General features: G+C 42.3%; 1 protein-coding gene, 1 long non-coding RNA gene and 1 other non-coding gene across 20 annotated transcripts in view; 2 read left to right on the top strand and 1 right to left on the bottom strand.

Annotated features, from left to right (window-relative positions):
* The window catches only part of Chd9 (chromodomain helicase DNA binding protein 9), a 226,215-nt gene extending 219,190 nt beyond the window's left edge, over nucleotides 1–7,025 (top strand). For 12 of the 18 annotated variants that reach the window (XM_011248272.3, XM_011248273.3, XM_017312518.1 and 9 more), the window contains 2 exons: nucleotides 1,615–1,719; nucleotides 3,612–6,970. In XM_011248272.3, the coding sequence (XP_011246574.1) occupies nucleotides 1,615–1,719; nucleotides 3,612–4,481 (975 nt within the window). In that variant the 3' untranslated portion in view covers nucleotides 4,482–6,970. Of the gene's footprint in view, nucleotides 1–1,614; nucleotides 1,720–3,611 lie in introns of all 18 variants that reach the window. The other 6 variants (XM_017312517.2, XM_017312519.2, XM_006530570.4 and 3 more) reach the window with 2 other exon arrangements.
* A 4,834-nt stretch (nucleotides 7,026–11,859) lies between these two features.
* Gm39221 lies at nucleotides 11,860–14,894 on the top strand. The gene is made up of 3 exons (XR_879085.2): nucleotides 11,860–13,173; nucleotides 13,554–13,616; nucleotides 14,238–14,894. It is a non-coding gene; the product is annotated as a predicted gene, 39221 (long non-coding RNA).
* Nucleotides 13,769–13,905, bottom strand: Gm22428. Its single transcript, XR_003947720.1, has one exon. It is a non-coding gene; the product is annotated as a small nucleolar RNA SNORA17 (small nucleolar RNA).
* Nucleotides 14,895–15,290: the final 396 nt, after the last annotated feature.

The raw sequence follows: 15,290 nt of genomic DNA on the forward strand, positions 1-15,290 counted from the left end.
TTCCCTGTACTGAGGCATATAAAGTTTGCACGACCAATGGGCCTCTCTTTCCACTGATGGCCGACTAGGCCATCTTCTGATTCATATGCAGCTAGAGACACGAGCTCGGGGGGCGGGGGGGTAGGGTATTGGTTAGTTCATATTGTTGTTCCACCTATAGGATTGCAGATCCCTTCAGCTCCTTGGGTACTTTCTGAATTCTGAATTTATCATATACAAAAATGCTTACAACTTAATGGTATGCAATGTAGTTAATATGCATAATGAATAAACAACAGCATGGAATTCTGAGACCTGTGTTTTCTTGCTAACTCTTGACATTATTAGATGGCTTTATAAAGCTAGCTATAACTTGTCTGAAGCTCAGGTCCTTCAGTTTGAAAACAGAAATAGTATCTCAAAAAGATTTTGTAAGGACTAAAATAAAATATATATGTAATGTTCTAAGCCCAGTATTTGATATATACTTACTGTAAGCCAGATATTTTTATAAGACACTTGAACTGTTTCATTTTCTGTTCATCAGACACTTTGAAGGAAATATTATTGTCACCCCATTTCATAGCTCACAAAAGAGACTCAAAAATATTTATTGATTTACCTGAGTTTCCATAGCTCAGAATTATGACTCCAAAAGGTATACTTTCAGGTGGGCTAGCCTCCCTGTCTTGCCTCCTATGGATACCATGAATAATAGTTCATTTTCTGTTCCAGTTATTTCACTTATAACATTTAAGATTTTTTTCATTCTTTTAAAGATTTATTATTATACATAAGTTCACTGTAGCTGACTTCAGAAACACCAGAAGAGGGTGTCAGATCTCATTATGGGTGGTTGTGAGCCACCACGTAGTTGCTGGGATTTGAACTCACGACCTTCGGAAGAGCAGTCAGTGCCCTTACCCCCTGAGCCATCTCACCAGCCCAACATTTAAGGTTTATATAATTTCTGTTTCAGTTCATTCCTGTCACTGTGACAGGTACTGTGACCCAAAGCAATGAGGGAAGGAAAGGTTAGCTTTCTGGTTCCAGGTTCATCATCAAGAGAAGTTAAAGCAGGAACTCAAGCAGAGCATGAAGGCAGGGCTGCTTGCTATCCAGAGAGTGTCATCCCTGACCACGAATCTCATACCCAAGGAGCTACAGCATGAACTATGGAGGATGCTGCTTGTTGCTTCAGTCCTTGCTTACTAACTTACTTGGAGGCTCATGCTCGGCCAGCTTTTTCTATAGTTCAGGGTCTCCTGGCTAGGGAGTAGTCCCACCTACAGTGGGCAAGGCACATCTACGTTAATTAGCAATCAAGACGGTCCTTCCATGGACATGCCCTTTAAGTCAGTCTGATCTAGGCAGTTCTTCAATAAAGTTTCCAATTCTAGGTTGCATCTGCCAAGTTGGCAGTTACAAATAACCAGAGGACAAAAGCTAATGTGTTTATTTAGTATTTCGGTAGCCCAGTTAGATTGGAGTGACCCTTTTTAAATATAATTACGCATATTGTTGCAGATTGCTCAAAAATACATATTTTAAAGAAATTCTATATCAGAAATCAAATAAACAACTTCATACTTAATAGTGTTAACGGTCTAACTACCTTTGTTTGTTTGCTTACAGGTTGGAGGCGCATTTGCTCCTCCTTTGAAAGACTTATGTAGATTCCTGAAAGAAAATTCAGAATATGGAGTGGCTCCTGAATGGGGAGATGTTGTTAAACAGTCTGTGAGTATCTCACAAATACGTCATGTTAGAGAGTAAACCATTTGATTCTGCCTTAGATTAAGCTCTCTTGCCAGGATAAGAATTCCATGAACACCGACAATAGCTTTCAGTTCTCAGTCTTGATTTTTCAGAGTGTGTAATTGATGATAGGATAGCATTCAGACCAGGAATGCTTCCCTTTTTATTGCAAACATTGTTTGGATACTGCTACAAAGAATAATCAAATAGGTATGCAAAGAAACTCATATAAAAATAGTCACCATGGAAGGGTCTCTGTAGATAGCTCAGACTGGCTTTGAACTCCAATTCTGCCTCAGCTCCCTGTGCACTGGAGTTATACTACTTTGGTAACTTTCTATATATTGGAATTCTGTACAACTATTTAAAAATGATGTCTTAGAAAATTATCTGGAATCAAGAGGAAAAATGTTGGCAACACACAAGTATCTTCGTAGTTCAGATCTTGGGCTGTTAGAGCCTAACTACATAATAAATATTCTAAATATTTATTATTTCTATAGGTAGTCAAATGGAAAAGGCAAGTTGTGAGACTAAATTCATTGTAACTATGTTTTTATTTTGGAAAGGAGTAAGGAGAGTCATAAAATAAATACAAAACAATTGATGCATTGGGCAGTCTAAATGCTAGCAGTGCTGGGCTGAGTGGCGAGAGGAACATGGTTTTGTTCTCTGTATTTATTGCTGTACTTTCAGCAGTGAGCCACAATGCTTTTGAAGAGAAAAAAAAAAAAAACAAGCAAAAAGTAGTGCCATTAGATTTCACCTTAGACCATAACTTACATCTGCACTCCACAGACAGTGGTCAGCCACTAAGCGCACGGATCAAGGTGTGCTCAGGCTACAAACTGTACTTTCTAGGAACTTGGAGGCATAGTTTTAAAAAAGAATATAAGACATCTCAATCTCTGTACATTACATAATAAAATGAATACTTTTAGGTCATATTTTATTTAATTAGCCTACATTACTAAAATTCATGTGGCCACTAGAAAATTTTAAACTACGTATGTGACATTTCAACTGGAGAGTGCTGTTGAAGAGGTTATAAAATAAAACTGAGGAATTTTGCATCCCAGAACGCCCTAGGAGAATGCCATGAAGGCAGCACAGACTTCATTTGTCCTGGGCGTGGTCATGCTAGTAGCAGGTTCCATTTGAACTCCAATTCAGCCAGCTGGAAGCCCTCATCTTTCCTCCTTTGTTTTTAATTTTTAATTGCTTATCACAAATATGTAATGTGAGTAATTATATAGCAAATGCAGAACCAGATTTTTTCATATAATATTTCATGAAGCCCCCTGGCTGTCATAAACATTTACAAATGATAGAGATGTATACACATGCACTCAAGCCCCCATTGCATCCAGATAATAATGGGTAGCAATGTCTGTCCCCTTTTGAGTGTGTCGTCTGTATCTTGGCCCTGATTACCTTATTTACAAAGTGATAGTCAAGAGTGATTTGAAGCTTCACAAGTTAACCTCAGCCTTTGTGGACATCCCCTGCCCTTCCTCCCCTGTACTTCCCAGGGAGGGTCTGAGCAAGTGCTGATGCGCACAGAAAGGGTTATGAGAACATCTTGATAACATTTCTTTGGCCCTTAAATTTTCTGTCCTACAAACTTAAGCTTCATAGTATAAATAAAATTAAATGTCTCTTTCCATTCTCATTTATATGATTTAAAAAAAAATGGGCATGGGAATAACTAATTGAAGTCACCACTTAGGTTAAAGTTATGTCTTTCATAATTATTTCATATCAATTCTGAATAGGTTTGTCAATAACTACCTCTTAATAGGCTATTTGATAAGCAATTTGGTACTGATTTTATCTTCACGTAGCTGTTATTAATGAATATATATTTTCTCTAGGGGTTTCTTCCAGAAAGTATGTTTGAACGTATTCTCACTGGTCCCGTTGTGAGAGAGGAAGTAAGCAGGCGGGGGAGAAGGCCTAAAAGTGGAATTGCCAAGGCTACCACAGCAGCAGCGGTTCCTGCTGGCAGTGTGCCAGGCAACCCTTTGCTGGCCAATGGATTGCTTCCAGGCGTGGATCTCACAGCTCTTCAGGCCTTACAACAAAATCTGCAGAACCTGCAGTCGCTGCAAGTGACTGCAGGGCTGATGGGCATGCCTGCCGGCCTCTCTTCTGGAGGAGAAACTAAAAACATGGCTGCTATGTTCCCCATGCTGTTCTCAGGAATGGCCGGGTTACCAAATCTGCTAGGCATGGGAGGACTCCTGTCAAAGACTGCAGAGTCTGGGGCGGAAGAAAAGCGAGGAAATGACTCGAAGGAGCTAGAAGGAAAAAAAGAAAGGACAGAGAGCCAAAGTCCGGAGAATGGAGGAGAACGCTGTGTGCCAGGTTCTCCTTCGACTTCCTCCACGGCTGCATTGAGTTCAGCTGCAGCTGCCAAGCCCATAGCTCTTAACCCACTGTTGCTGTCTAACATACTTTACCCAGGGATGCTGCTCACTCCAGGCCTTAATCTTCATCTTCCAACCTTGTCTCAGTCCAATGCTTTTGATGTACAGAAAAACAAAAGTGATGACTTAGATTCATCTAAGTCAGTGGAAATAAAGGAAGAGAATTCCAGAGTTAGAGATCAGGAAGAGAAAGGGGGAACTGAGCCTAGTCCTCTCAACGAGAACAGCACAGACGAGGGTTCAGAGAGGGCGTCCTCCGGGTCTGATAGCTCATCTTCATCCTCCGAGGACTCAGACTCGAGCAATGAAGACTGACTGGGGCTCTGCAACCTCCTCCTGAACTGGTTTTGCCTTCTCTTTAATTACTAACTGTAAATATCCCAGTGTTGAGTGCATCAATAACTTACTGACAGAACATTTCAGTTGTTTGTTTAGAAGTGCAAACTGCTTTCAGAGATGTTTTGCATGTCCTCTTTCTTAAGATCCATACGTTTCTGAACTCGATGTACTATCAGATACATACACGTATAAAGTTACAACAAAAGGCATTATAATTTTGTTGGGGGTTAATTTTATGAAAATGATGCTCAATAAGAGTTGTATATTTAATATATTTGCAGTGAACACAGAATACTTTATGCATATTACTGATTTAATTTGAATATAGTTTTACAGCCTCCTTGACACCTATAATTTACAGATCAAAACTCAGCAATAATTTGGGCAGCTAATGAATGTCATGAAAGCTGTAGCCTCTCCGTCACCACCCATCGCTTTAATTACATGACAACGCTCTAGTGTCACGATGCACTGCTCACGTCTCCAATTCAGGTACAAGTATGTTTTAAAGAAGAAGTAAGTTTCCCAATCAGCCAATTTATCTGGCTACCTGTTACCTCAGCTGAGTTAGTTTAGGAAGTTTACATTCGTTTCTAATTCTGTGCTTGTTTTCAGGGGTTTTTAAACACATCCTCTCTATCATGTCAATTTGGCCAGGACCGTGACTTGCATTTTGCTGAAATTAACTCAGAAATCAGTAAAAATGAAGTCATAAAATAATCATGTGTCATATGGCTTTGGTACCCTGTACACATACATTAAAACTTTTCGAAGTTTGGCCTCCTATTAAAATAATTATGTCTCAGATGAATAATGTCTTGTTTCCAGGGTTCAGAAAGGCAAACTCATGAAACGCCACTGAGAACTTTGAACACAGCACCCTTCACGTACAGGAAAGTGTGTGTTTGCTTTATTTGTATAGGTTTCTATTTGTGTCTTATGTCCTGGAAATATTCCAAAATAACAGGTAATAGTAGTCAAGTAAAATGCAGATAGTCTGAATTAATTGAGTTTCTAGAAGTAAGAAGTCAGCATGTTACCCAGAGTCAGTGTTGGGCTATCAGTTTATAATAAATGCTGAAATATGCCCACTTTGAAAATGCACTTTGACTAATCTCAAAATGATGTACAAATTATACCTATGAAGTCCAAGGCTTCTGTTCTGTTTCTTACAATCCTTTGTCATGTACAATTTGTCTGGTATTTGATTTGTGATATCATTTCTCCTGCTGAAGCTGCTATCATTCTGACAAGGTAGAGGTCCAAGGTTTACCTTCATATACATTGGAAACAATTAGAACAGACTTAGACATTCTAAGGAGAGGTAAATCTTAGCATTTTCCTCGTGTCTCAATCATGCTAAAGTTTGCAAGGTGGTAAATTTGGGAGGAGTACCCCAGTTCTTTCCTATGGGAAAACTGACTTCCAGTATGTTTCAACAGAGCTGTTGTTGTCCTGGACTAAGCGATTGTACTGGGTTTCCCAAGACCTTTACCAGTAAATTATGTTTCTGTATGTAAAAACGTAACCCATTATTAGACAATGTTATATGTATTTACCAAATTATGTAAGTTCCATTGGGATTGTATTATTAATTTTTGTATTTTCTCAAAATAGTACTTTGAATTGATAGTTCTTTATGCAATGTCTTAGCAATAGTCACTGTAATGCCCATCCAGGAGCAGTGGGTAGTAATCCTTCATCATGAAAATGATATACTACATATTTACTGTGTTCCCTTTGCAGTATTGCACTTTTGTTTAACTAGAACATACCTGTGAGATAGCCAAAGTTTTTCAGACCGTTACCTTGGTTTGCAGTGGAGTGTTTCAATACCACCCGCAGCCCACTCTTCCTCTAGGCCTGCCCATAGGACCTTTATTCCTCTTTCCCAATTAAAAGAAAATGAGGTTAAAAAGAAAACCTTAGATCTTGTCATTAAAATCTAATTTATAGCAAAATCTATGAGATAAAGTATTTTCCTAATTATGGTCTAATAAATTTGGATAACATCCTAGTGATTCTTTCTATATATAAGTTAGTTACCGTTTTCAAAGCATAAGGCTAATATTAACTTTAAACATTCTCTTGGGTTTCAAGACATGCCTTTGTAGATTGATTGGGGGAAGGTGGTCCAGGAATCAGCTAAGAAAACCATGCAGATCTGGAAATACAAAGTTAAGGGTTATAGGAAGCAAGTCAATGCAGTCCCACTTACTCAAGCTGCAGCTGAAAGGCTATCCCAGTACGTGTTGGTAGTTCCTGAGAGAGTTATAGCTGGTGTTGCCTTGTGGTCTACCCCTTGTTTCAGGCCTCATGACTCAGTCTTAGTCCAAGTTTTCTTTTGGACATTTGCAATATTTACCAGTTGTGTTTTGTGTAGTCTAAATTTGCTTTCTGTAGTTGAGCAAACGTCTTAAAAAGTCATTTGTAATTTATTAAATTACTTTCTATGATGTTCTATAGAGCAAATGGAAGTTTAATTATTTTTTATTAAACATATTCTTTGACTACCCATGATGTCAGCCTCCCTCCGTACCTGACACTACTTTTTCACTTGAGTCTTAATATAATTTATCTCACTCAAGTTATAAAGGAAACCATAGCTATAAATCTTCAACAGCACTGCGTACTTTAGAAGAAATGCGGATGTTGGTCTTGGTGTAGTTTTTCACTGGGTATTTGTCACCTAGGCTGGCCTCAAACTCGGGGCTCAGTGATACTTAAGGGATTGAAGTTTTCTATATTTATATATAATTGCCTTTTAAATGCCAGGTTTTTGTTTTCAGTTCATTGATGGTTCACTGATATTGATGTCTGCATAAATAGGAAATAGCTCTTTTGGAGTGTTGACTATTAAAGCCCATATAGATATGCCTTATAGATAAAGCAGCCTCCACCTTATGCCAAGCACTGTGTTTCCTTTCTTCCCCTTCGGTCCCTAAAACTTCCAAGACGACTAAAAAGACAAGCCTCACCTTGCACAGGACCTCATTTTGGAAATCAATAATTAGCTCTCTGCCCTAAGAATTTCTTCTGACTCAGCACCAGTTTTGGCTGTGTGTTTTGGAAACATTTAGCAAACAGCTTCTCTCATTATGGGGGTAAAACACATCCCCCCAGCACCTGGAGCTGTACTGACTTGGGTATTTTTGAGAAAACACATACTGTGTTTATATGTATATGAAGTGACATATTCAGACTTTGTGAAGAAAGGAGAATTGTGATTAAATAGTGGTCATACTAGTTTAGGGTGTCCTTCCAGGAAAAGGACAGGACAAAGACAACCATGGAAGATGGCCCTGTAGCAGGCAGTAACGGGAGAGATTTTGGTGACTGCCAGCCGAGGAACACCCAGGACAGGGACCACCGCTAGGGACAGGAGAGGTGCCGACAGAGCAGACTGCTTCAGAGCCTCTCTGGGACATGCCACCAGCATCTCCATGGGCGTTTACTTTCAGCCTCAACTCTGAAGAACATATTCCTCTTGTTTTAAGACCTCCTCTTTGTGGCATAAAGAAAAAGCATACATTTTCATATTAAATTATACTCCATAATATTGGTATATGTACAAATACTGAATCCTGCAGTGTAGAAATGAAACTCTTGCACCTATCCCTAAAAAGTTACTTAATTTCACTAAGTGTGCCTCTTTTTTTCTGTTACATAAGAGGCTGAGAACTGAACCCAGGGCCTCCCACCTACTAGGCAAGCACTCTGCCACTGAGGTACACGGAGCACAATTCCTGGTTTCCTCCATATGTAAGGATTTTCATTTATGTTGCTGAGTTCAAAGAGAAACTTTTACTTCAAATTGTTCTTGTCCTTGGTGAAAAATAAGATATCCGTACCGGAAAAATCAGAGGAGAGACAGAGCATAAGGCAAGAGTTGCCCAGAGTGCTCACACCGATGGAGACGCCTTGGTCCTTAATGACCTTCATATTCAGAGATGAGTGCTAACCTTTGCTTTCTGTGTGCATTTACAGACTACTTTAGTAAGAGTGGAGTGAGGGATAGTTGCATGTGGTAACTCATGCCTATAATATTTATGTCTGCATAAATAGGAAATAGCTCTTTTGGAAGTGTTCAGTATTAAAGCCCGTTAAAGAAGAGAAGGCAGGGAAACGGTTATATTCTATTTTGCAGACTGCTTTTTTTCTGACCTTTAAAGTCAGTGTCTCCTGTAGCCCAGGCTGGCCTGGAGCTTACTCTGCAGGCAGATATAAACTTAAATCTCAGAACTTCCCACCTCTACCTGCCAAGTGCTGGGATTACAGGCGTGTGCTACCACAACTGGTATAGTTATGCTGTGAACTGAACACAGGGTTATTCCTGCATGCCAAGTGAACACTCTACTCTAACCACATCTCCCAGCAACCTACTTATTGCATTTACTGTATCATGATTATATCTCCATGCCATTGAAGAAGCTTACACATTGTAAGGGCTTCTACTGTCCCACCATACTGTTTAAGTAATGCCTACTTATTGAACATTTAGTGTGGTTTTAGTACTGGGCTAGTTAAACATAGTATGTTAATAGATCAGTGTTTAAAGCTTTGTTACCCCTCTTGTGTTTCTTGGTTCTGATTTGCAGATGTTTTGGAGGGTTTTTTTGTTGTTGTTTTGTTTGTTTGTTTGTTTGTTTCGAGACAGGGTTTCTCTGCATAGCCCTGGCTGTCCTGGAACTCACTCTTGTAGACCAGACTGGCCTCGAACTCAGAAATCCGCCTGCCTCTGCCTCCCGAGTGCTGGGATTAAAGGCGTACACCACCACACCCGGCTAGGTGTTTTGTTTTTGAAGGTGCGAGGGCTCATGGCTGGGTCTTTATACAACATAAGCAGCCCCCTACTATGGATTGATGTCAGTAGTACGTATGGCAGATGCTGCAGTAGGCAGAGAAGCTCACCAAGGTGCTAAGCCTTCATTTCCTGAAGGAGCAGAGGGCTTCAGCCTCTTGGATTGACACCCAGCTTGTTCACTCCGGTTACTTTATTCAAACATTGTACACATCGTTAACTGGGGCTGGGAAAGGTTCCAGCTACCAAAGTCATCTTGGCTTTGCTGCCCCTGAGAGCAGACCACCCACATAGATCCCAGTCCCTTTTGACCATGGCCTCCCAGGTTTGCCAGGAGTGTCTTAGGACCTAGGTTCTCCAGAGAGACAACATTTCTTCAAGGTTCAGACAATCTCATAACAATTTCTCAGGCTCTACTGATTAACTCAAGCATAGCAAAGGCTTTGCTGAAACATTTCACTAAAAGCCAGACATAAAGGCTTTACTATACATAACACTAAAATCCACCTCTGAGCTCCATTCCCAGTGCCTTATAGTTAAATTGTTGTGTAGTTACTTTGGGGAATGTGTTGGGTTTGTTTTGTTGTTGTTGTTGTTGGTGGTGGTGGTGTGTGTGTGTGTGTGTGTGTGTGTGTGTGTTTATGCTACTGGCTGGCTTAATACAAAGTGTATATAGCCCAGGCTGAGTTCAAACTCACAGTAATCCTCCAGCCTCGGACTCCCCACTTTGTTCCTCGTTTTTTGAAATCCTTTTCACTAGGTAAAATATGTTGATTCATAATGATCTAAGTTTCTTTCTCCTGCTGTGGGTTCACTGTCCAGGGTCTGTGGCACTGTTCTGCACACGCGATGTCTTCTAGCATCAAGCCTCTTTATTGTTAATGTGCAAGTGTTTTGTTTATTTTCTGTTAGCGTTTGGGAACAGTTCAGTAGGAAGCCTATACTACAAGTACATGTAGAGGTCTAAGATTAATGTAGGCTGTTTCTAAACAATCCATTCTCTCTCTCTCTCTCTCTCTCTCTCTCTCTCTCTCTCTCTCTCTCTCTCTCTCTCTCTCTCTCTCTCTCTCTGTGTGTGTGTGTGCGCGCGCGTGCGCGTGCGCGCGCATGTGCAGGTGAAGGCCAGAGGTCAATGCTAGGTGTCTCCCTTGATCCCTCCTCACATTCTCTTTGAGACAGGGTCTCTCACTGGTACTTGCTGCCTAGATCGCAGGCGCTAGGGAGCTGCCACTCGCTGCCCTCACTGCACTAGGGTCACAGAGGCACAGAACTACGCTGTCTTACTCAGTGTTTCTACTGCAGCAACGAAGACACCATGAGCAAAAAGCAAGTTGGGGAGGCTTGCACTTCCAGATCATTGGAAGAAGTCAGGACAGGAACTCAGTCAGGGTAGGAACACGGAGGCAGGAGCTGATGCAGAGGCCAGAGAGGGGTGCTGCTTGCTGGCCAGCTTCCCCATGACTTCTTCAGCTTGCTTTCTTATAGAACCTAGGACTACCAGCCCAGGGATGGCACCACCCACAGTGAGCCCTGTCCTCACCCTCTGCTCACTGATTGAGATAATGCTCTACAGCTGCATTTCACAGAGGCATTTCCTTAACTGAGGCTCCTTCCTCTCGGATGACTCCAGCTTATGTCAAGTTGATCCACAAAACCAACCAGTGCATATACCTAACTTTGATAGCTGCTGGGGATCCAAGTTCAGCCCCTCATGCTTGCTCGGGATTATAGGTGGGCCCAGCTTTTTACGTGGGTGCTAGAAATTCAAAGTCAAGTTCTTTCACAAGCACTTAACTGAGTTATCTCCCTGACCCCTGGGTTTTGTGGTTATTGTTTGTTGGATGTTGTTGTTTGTTTGTTTGTTTCTATTTTCGTTGGCCTCTTTAGAAACGGGCCCTCTTGTGCATACTAGTCTGGAACCCAGTTACCTCAGCTTCCACAGAGCTTGTGGTTAGCTTGATACAGAATCTCATGATTTTGTCCAATCTGGTCTGGAACTTGGGCTCAGATGATCCTCTTGCCTGTGCATCTTGTAGTGCTGAGAGTATATGTATACACCAGTGCTCTCAGCTTTGAGGTGTGCAAGTTTTAATATTTTTAAGAAAACTTTTTCTTGGTTCTTTGTGAATTTCACATTATGCACCCCAATCCCACTCCATCTCTCCCTCCACCCATACCTATCCTCCGCCCATGCAACCTCACCATAAATAGAAAAAATAAAAATCTCATTGTGGAAGCTGTAATGTGTCAGTGTGTCCCACAGTGTACCCTTTTGTCCACACTTCTATTGCAAATGTTCATTGTAAGACTTGGTGGCCTGGTACAATGCTGCCTGCTTCAGCTGCTCTATCAATACTGGAACTTCACTGAGAGTCCTCTCAGATATCCTGTTGTTGCTGTGTCATGGAGATCCTGTAGTTTTGGATCTGTGAGACTGGTCCCTTCCAGCAGTTCATTGATGGAATAGATGTTGGCACAGGCCAAATCAAAGCCCTGGATCTGGGCCAGAGAGAGAGAGAGAGAGCTGAAGTGGTCAAACCACAGGCTCTCCTGCTCTCATGCCCTTGAGGCTGGCTCACCAGAAACCACCACCACCAGGACCAGTTCTACCCTGCTGCCCAGGTGAGGAACAGAGCCTGCTCTCTCTAGGGTTGCAGTCATTGAGGGATATGGCCAGCTCTCCCTCCTGCTATAGATGTGAAGGGATGAGGTAGAGGGGGAGGGCATCTCCTTCATCTAAGCCACTGCCCAGCACAGAAGGGCAGGACCAGTTCTCCCACATTCATGCCCTTAGGACTGGCTCATCCACAGCTCCCACGTCCAGGGCCAGCTCTACTGTGTTGCCCAGGTGAGATACAGGTACAGCAGGTGAGGGGCAGAACCACATCTCCTGCTCTGATGACCTCTGAGCCAGCTCTCCTGCCTGCCATAGGTGGTGAGGGGCACTGTGTGTGTGTGTGTTGTGGGGGTCATCTCTCCTGTTGCAGGATACTTGATCATAGTGTGAACTCCAAGATTGTATTATTTACTGAAAATACCTGTTTCAAGTTGTGGTGTGGCTCAGCCTTTAGCACACACCTTTAATCCCAAACAAGGAAGATAAATTAGGTTTGTAGAAGGAAGCACCCATGTTTGAAAGTGATGTCTAACTGAGTGGCAGGCAAAGTGACAAATCGGAGAATGATATGACAGAATAGGATCTGCCCAGCTCTCCTTGGCCTGGGGTGGGGGAAAGGGAAGCTACTTAAGGGGCAGTGGATAGAGACAGAGAGAGCGTGAGAATGCGAGAGCGCAGTTTTACTGGGATAGTTGTAGAGAGACTGGTTGACGAGAGAACAAACCTGACATGAGTGAAAACAGAATGAGTCAGAGAATGAGAAGGTGTCTGAAGATTAGAACAGATTGCCAAAGTTAGTATGAGGCCAAACAGCAATTCAGTAAGAAGCTGAGGGAAGTCGGATTGAACGCATCTTGGGGAAGAGTTTGAGTCTCAACAGCTAAGTGGAACCCAGCCAGCCAGAGTTCAGAAAGAGCAAGAGAAGGTCAGCTTATTCAGCAGTTTAAAACTCAGAGGCTGAAAACACTGTAAGCCTAGATAAGACTGTGTGGAGGCTAGAAGCTTCTAGAACTAGGCCCAGGTTACCAGATGAAAGCAGTAAGTCTCAGAGACCACATTTATGTCAAGTGAATAGAAATTAAATGTATACTCTCCCTCGCCCAGGTCACCTCACAGCACACAAGTTTCTAGTCCAGCCCTTTAATGCTCACACACTTGGATCTGGCTTGACTGTGTTCCAACCACCAGGATCAGCTCTATTGTACTGCCCAAGCAAGGTCCAGAGCCTACTCTCCTGAGTGCTGAAGCAGGTGAGGGACAGGGCCACCTCTCCTGCTCTCATTCCTTCAGGGCTTGCTCTCCCATGATGCTCGGGTGAGGGGCGGGGCCAGTTCTGCACAGCCCTCGGATATCTCCGGGCGGCAGCCCAAACCAGAGACATCTGCCTGGCTTTCTGTGGTAACAGACCCTGCTGCTGCAGGTCCCTGGACCCAGATGTGGCTCCTGGTGGGAACACAGACCAGGACCCCACCATGATCTCAGGCGGCATTGCCGGCTACTAACATTAGGCTGCTCCTTACTACCTTCGAGTCTCCAGTTCTACCTCTCGTCACTGTGCCTGCCCACATCCTTCTGTGTCTCTTTCTCTCCCTTTTCCCACCACTTACTTGCTCCTCTTACTGGTTGCCAGGGTCTCGTGAGTGAGTGTCTGGGGACATCTCCAGAGTGGTCTCAGGAATACTATGCTTCGATGGTAAGTTATGGCACTGGGCAGGGGTCATCTAGGGCGTGGGCTGCTCCCCCCAGGCCTGCATGGCACCAGACTAGTGGTCTTCTCAGGTTAGCTCCCTGTCTGAGCCCCATGGTACCAGGCTGATGGTAGGCTCAAGCTCGCGTGTTTTAGAGAGTGTACGGATACTACTAATCAACCGTTCAGATGTTCGCAGGTCAGAGCACCGAGTGTAGACATAGGCTTGCTCCTCTCAGCCTCCTACTGACCGTACATGTGACATAGCCACACCTGCAAGGGCTCTAGTGGCAGAAGTTTTAAATTTTTAGGTGGACATTTCAATCTTCCCTCCTTTATGGTTTCCACTATTAATATTTTTCTCATGCAAAAATATTTCACACCCAAATCACATACATATTTTCTTTTGTGTTCCTTATTAAAAATATTTAATGTCTTTTTTGGCTTAGAATTTATTTTTGGTAGCATAGATTAAGATAGGAATCATAATTAAATATTTTCCAGATAATTAATGCCTTAGCATTGTTTATCTCTCCTGATTCAACATGCAAGCCTTTGTCATAATTCATTCACACATTATGAATTATTTAAAACATATACGCATGATATGCAATTCTTTTTTTACAGTGCTATCAACACTGCAAAACTAAAAAGTACCAACACAATGAAAAGAAAAATGCACAGTGAAACAAGAAATGGTGGACCTTCTAATATCCAGTGTGATGGTTTGTGTATGCTTGACACAGGGAGTGACACTATTAGAAGGTATGGCCCTGTTGGAGTCGGTGTGTCATTGTGGGCAAGGGCTTTAAGACCCTCATCCTAACTTCCTGGAAGCCAGTATTCTGCTAGCAGCCTTCAGATGAAGATGTAGAACTCTCAGCTCCTACACCTTGCCTGCCTGGATTTTGCCATGTTCCCACCTTGATAATGGACTGAACCTGTAAGCCAGCCCCAATTAAATGTTGTCCTTATAAGAGTTGGCTTGGTCATGGTGTCTGTTCACAGCAGTTAATCCTTAAGACACCCAGGCATAAATCATGACTATAACACGGAGGCAGAAGGCCAACAAAAAAGAAAGTGCAAGCTTTGAACAACACCCTAAGCCCCATTAGCATAGACCATGGAGCATCAAACAATCTCTCAAAATGTAAGAGTAAAGCAGAAAAGGTACTTTCTAAACACAGTAGAAGTTAGAAATCAGTAATAAAGCTTTGAAATTCACAAATATGAGCCAGGTGGTGGGAGCGGTGCACGACTTTAATCCCAGCACTCAGGAGGCAGAAGCAGATCTCTGTGAGTTCAAGGCCAGCCTAGTATACAGGTGAGTTTCAGGACAGCCAGGGCTACACAAAGAAACCCTGTCTCAAAACAAAACAAACAAACAAAACAAAAAAGAAATTTACAAATGTGTAAAAATTAAACAATATTTTCCTAAATAACCAATGAATCAGAGAAGTGATCTCAAAATTAAGAAAAAAAATGAAGCCAGGCGTGGTGGCGCACGCCTTTAATCCCAGCACTTGGAAGGCAGAGGCAGGTGGATTTCTGGGTTTGGGGCCAGCCTGGTCTACAAAGTGAGTTCCAGGACAGCCAGAGCTATGGAGAGAGATCCTGTCTCAAAGAAAAAGAAAAAAAGGAAAAAAAAAAAAAGAATGGAAATACAACATAGCCAAAGTA

The sequence above is a fragment of the Mus musculus genome, chromosome 8 (genome assembly GCF_000001635.26).
Source record: "Mus musculus strain C57BL/6J chromosome 8, GRCm38.p6 C57BL/6J".
NCBI classification, from domain to species: domain Eukaryota; kingdom Metazoa; phylum Chordata; class Mammalia; order Rodentia; family Muridae; genus Mus; species Mus musculus.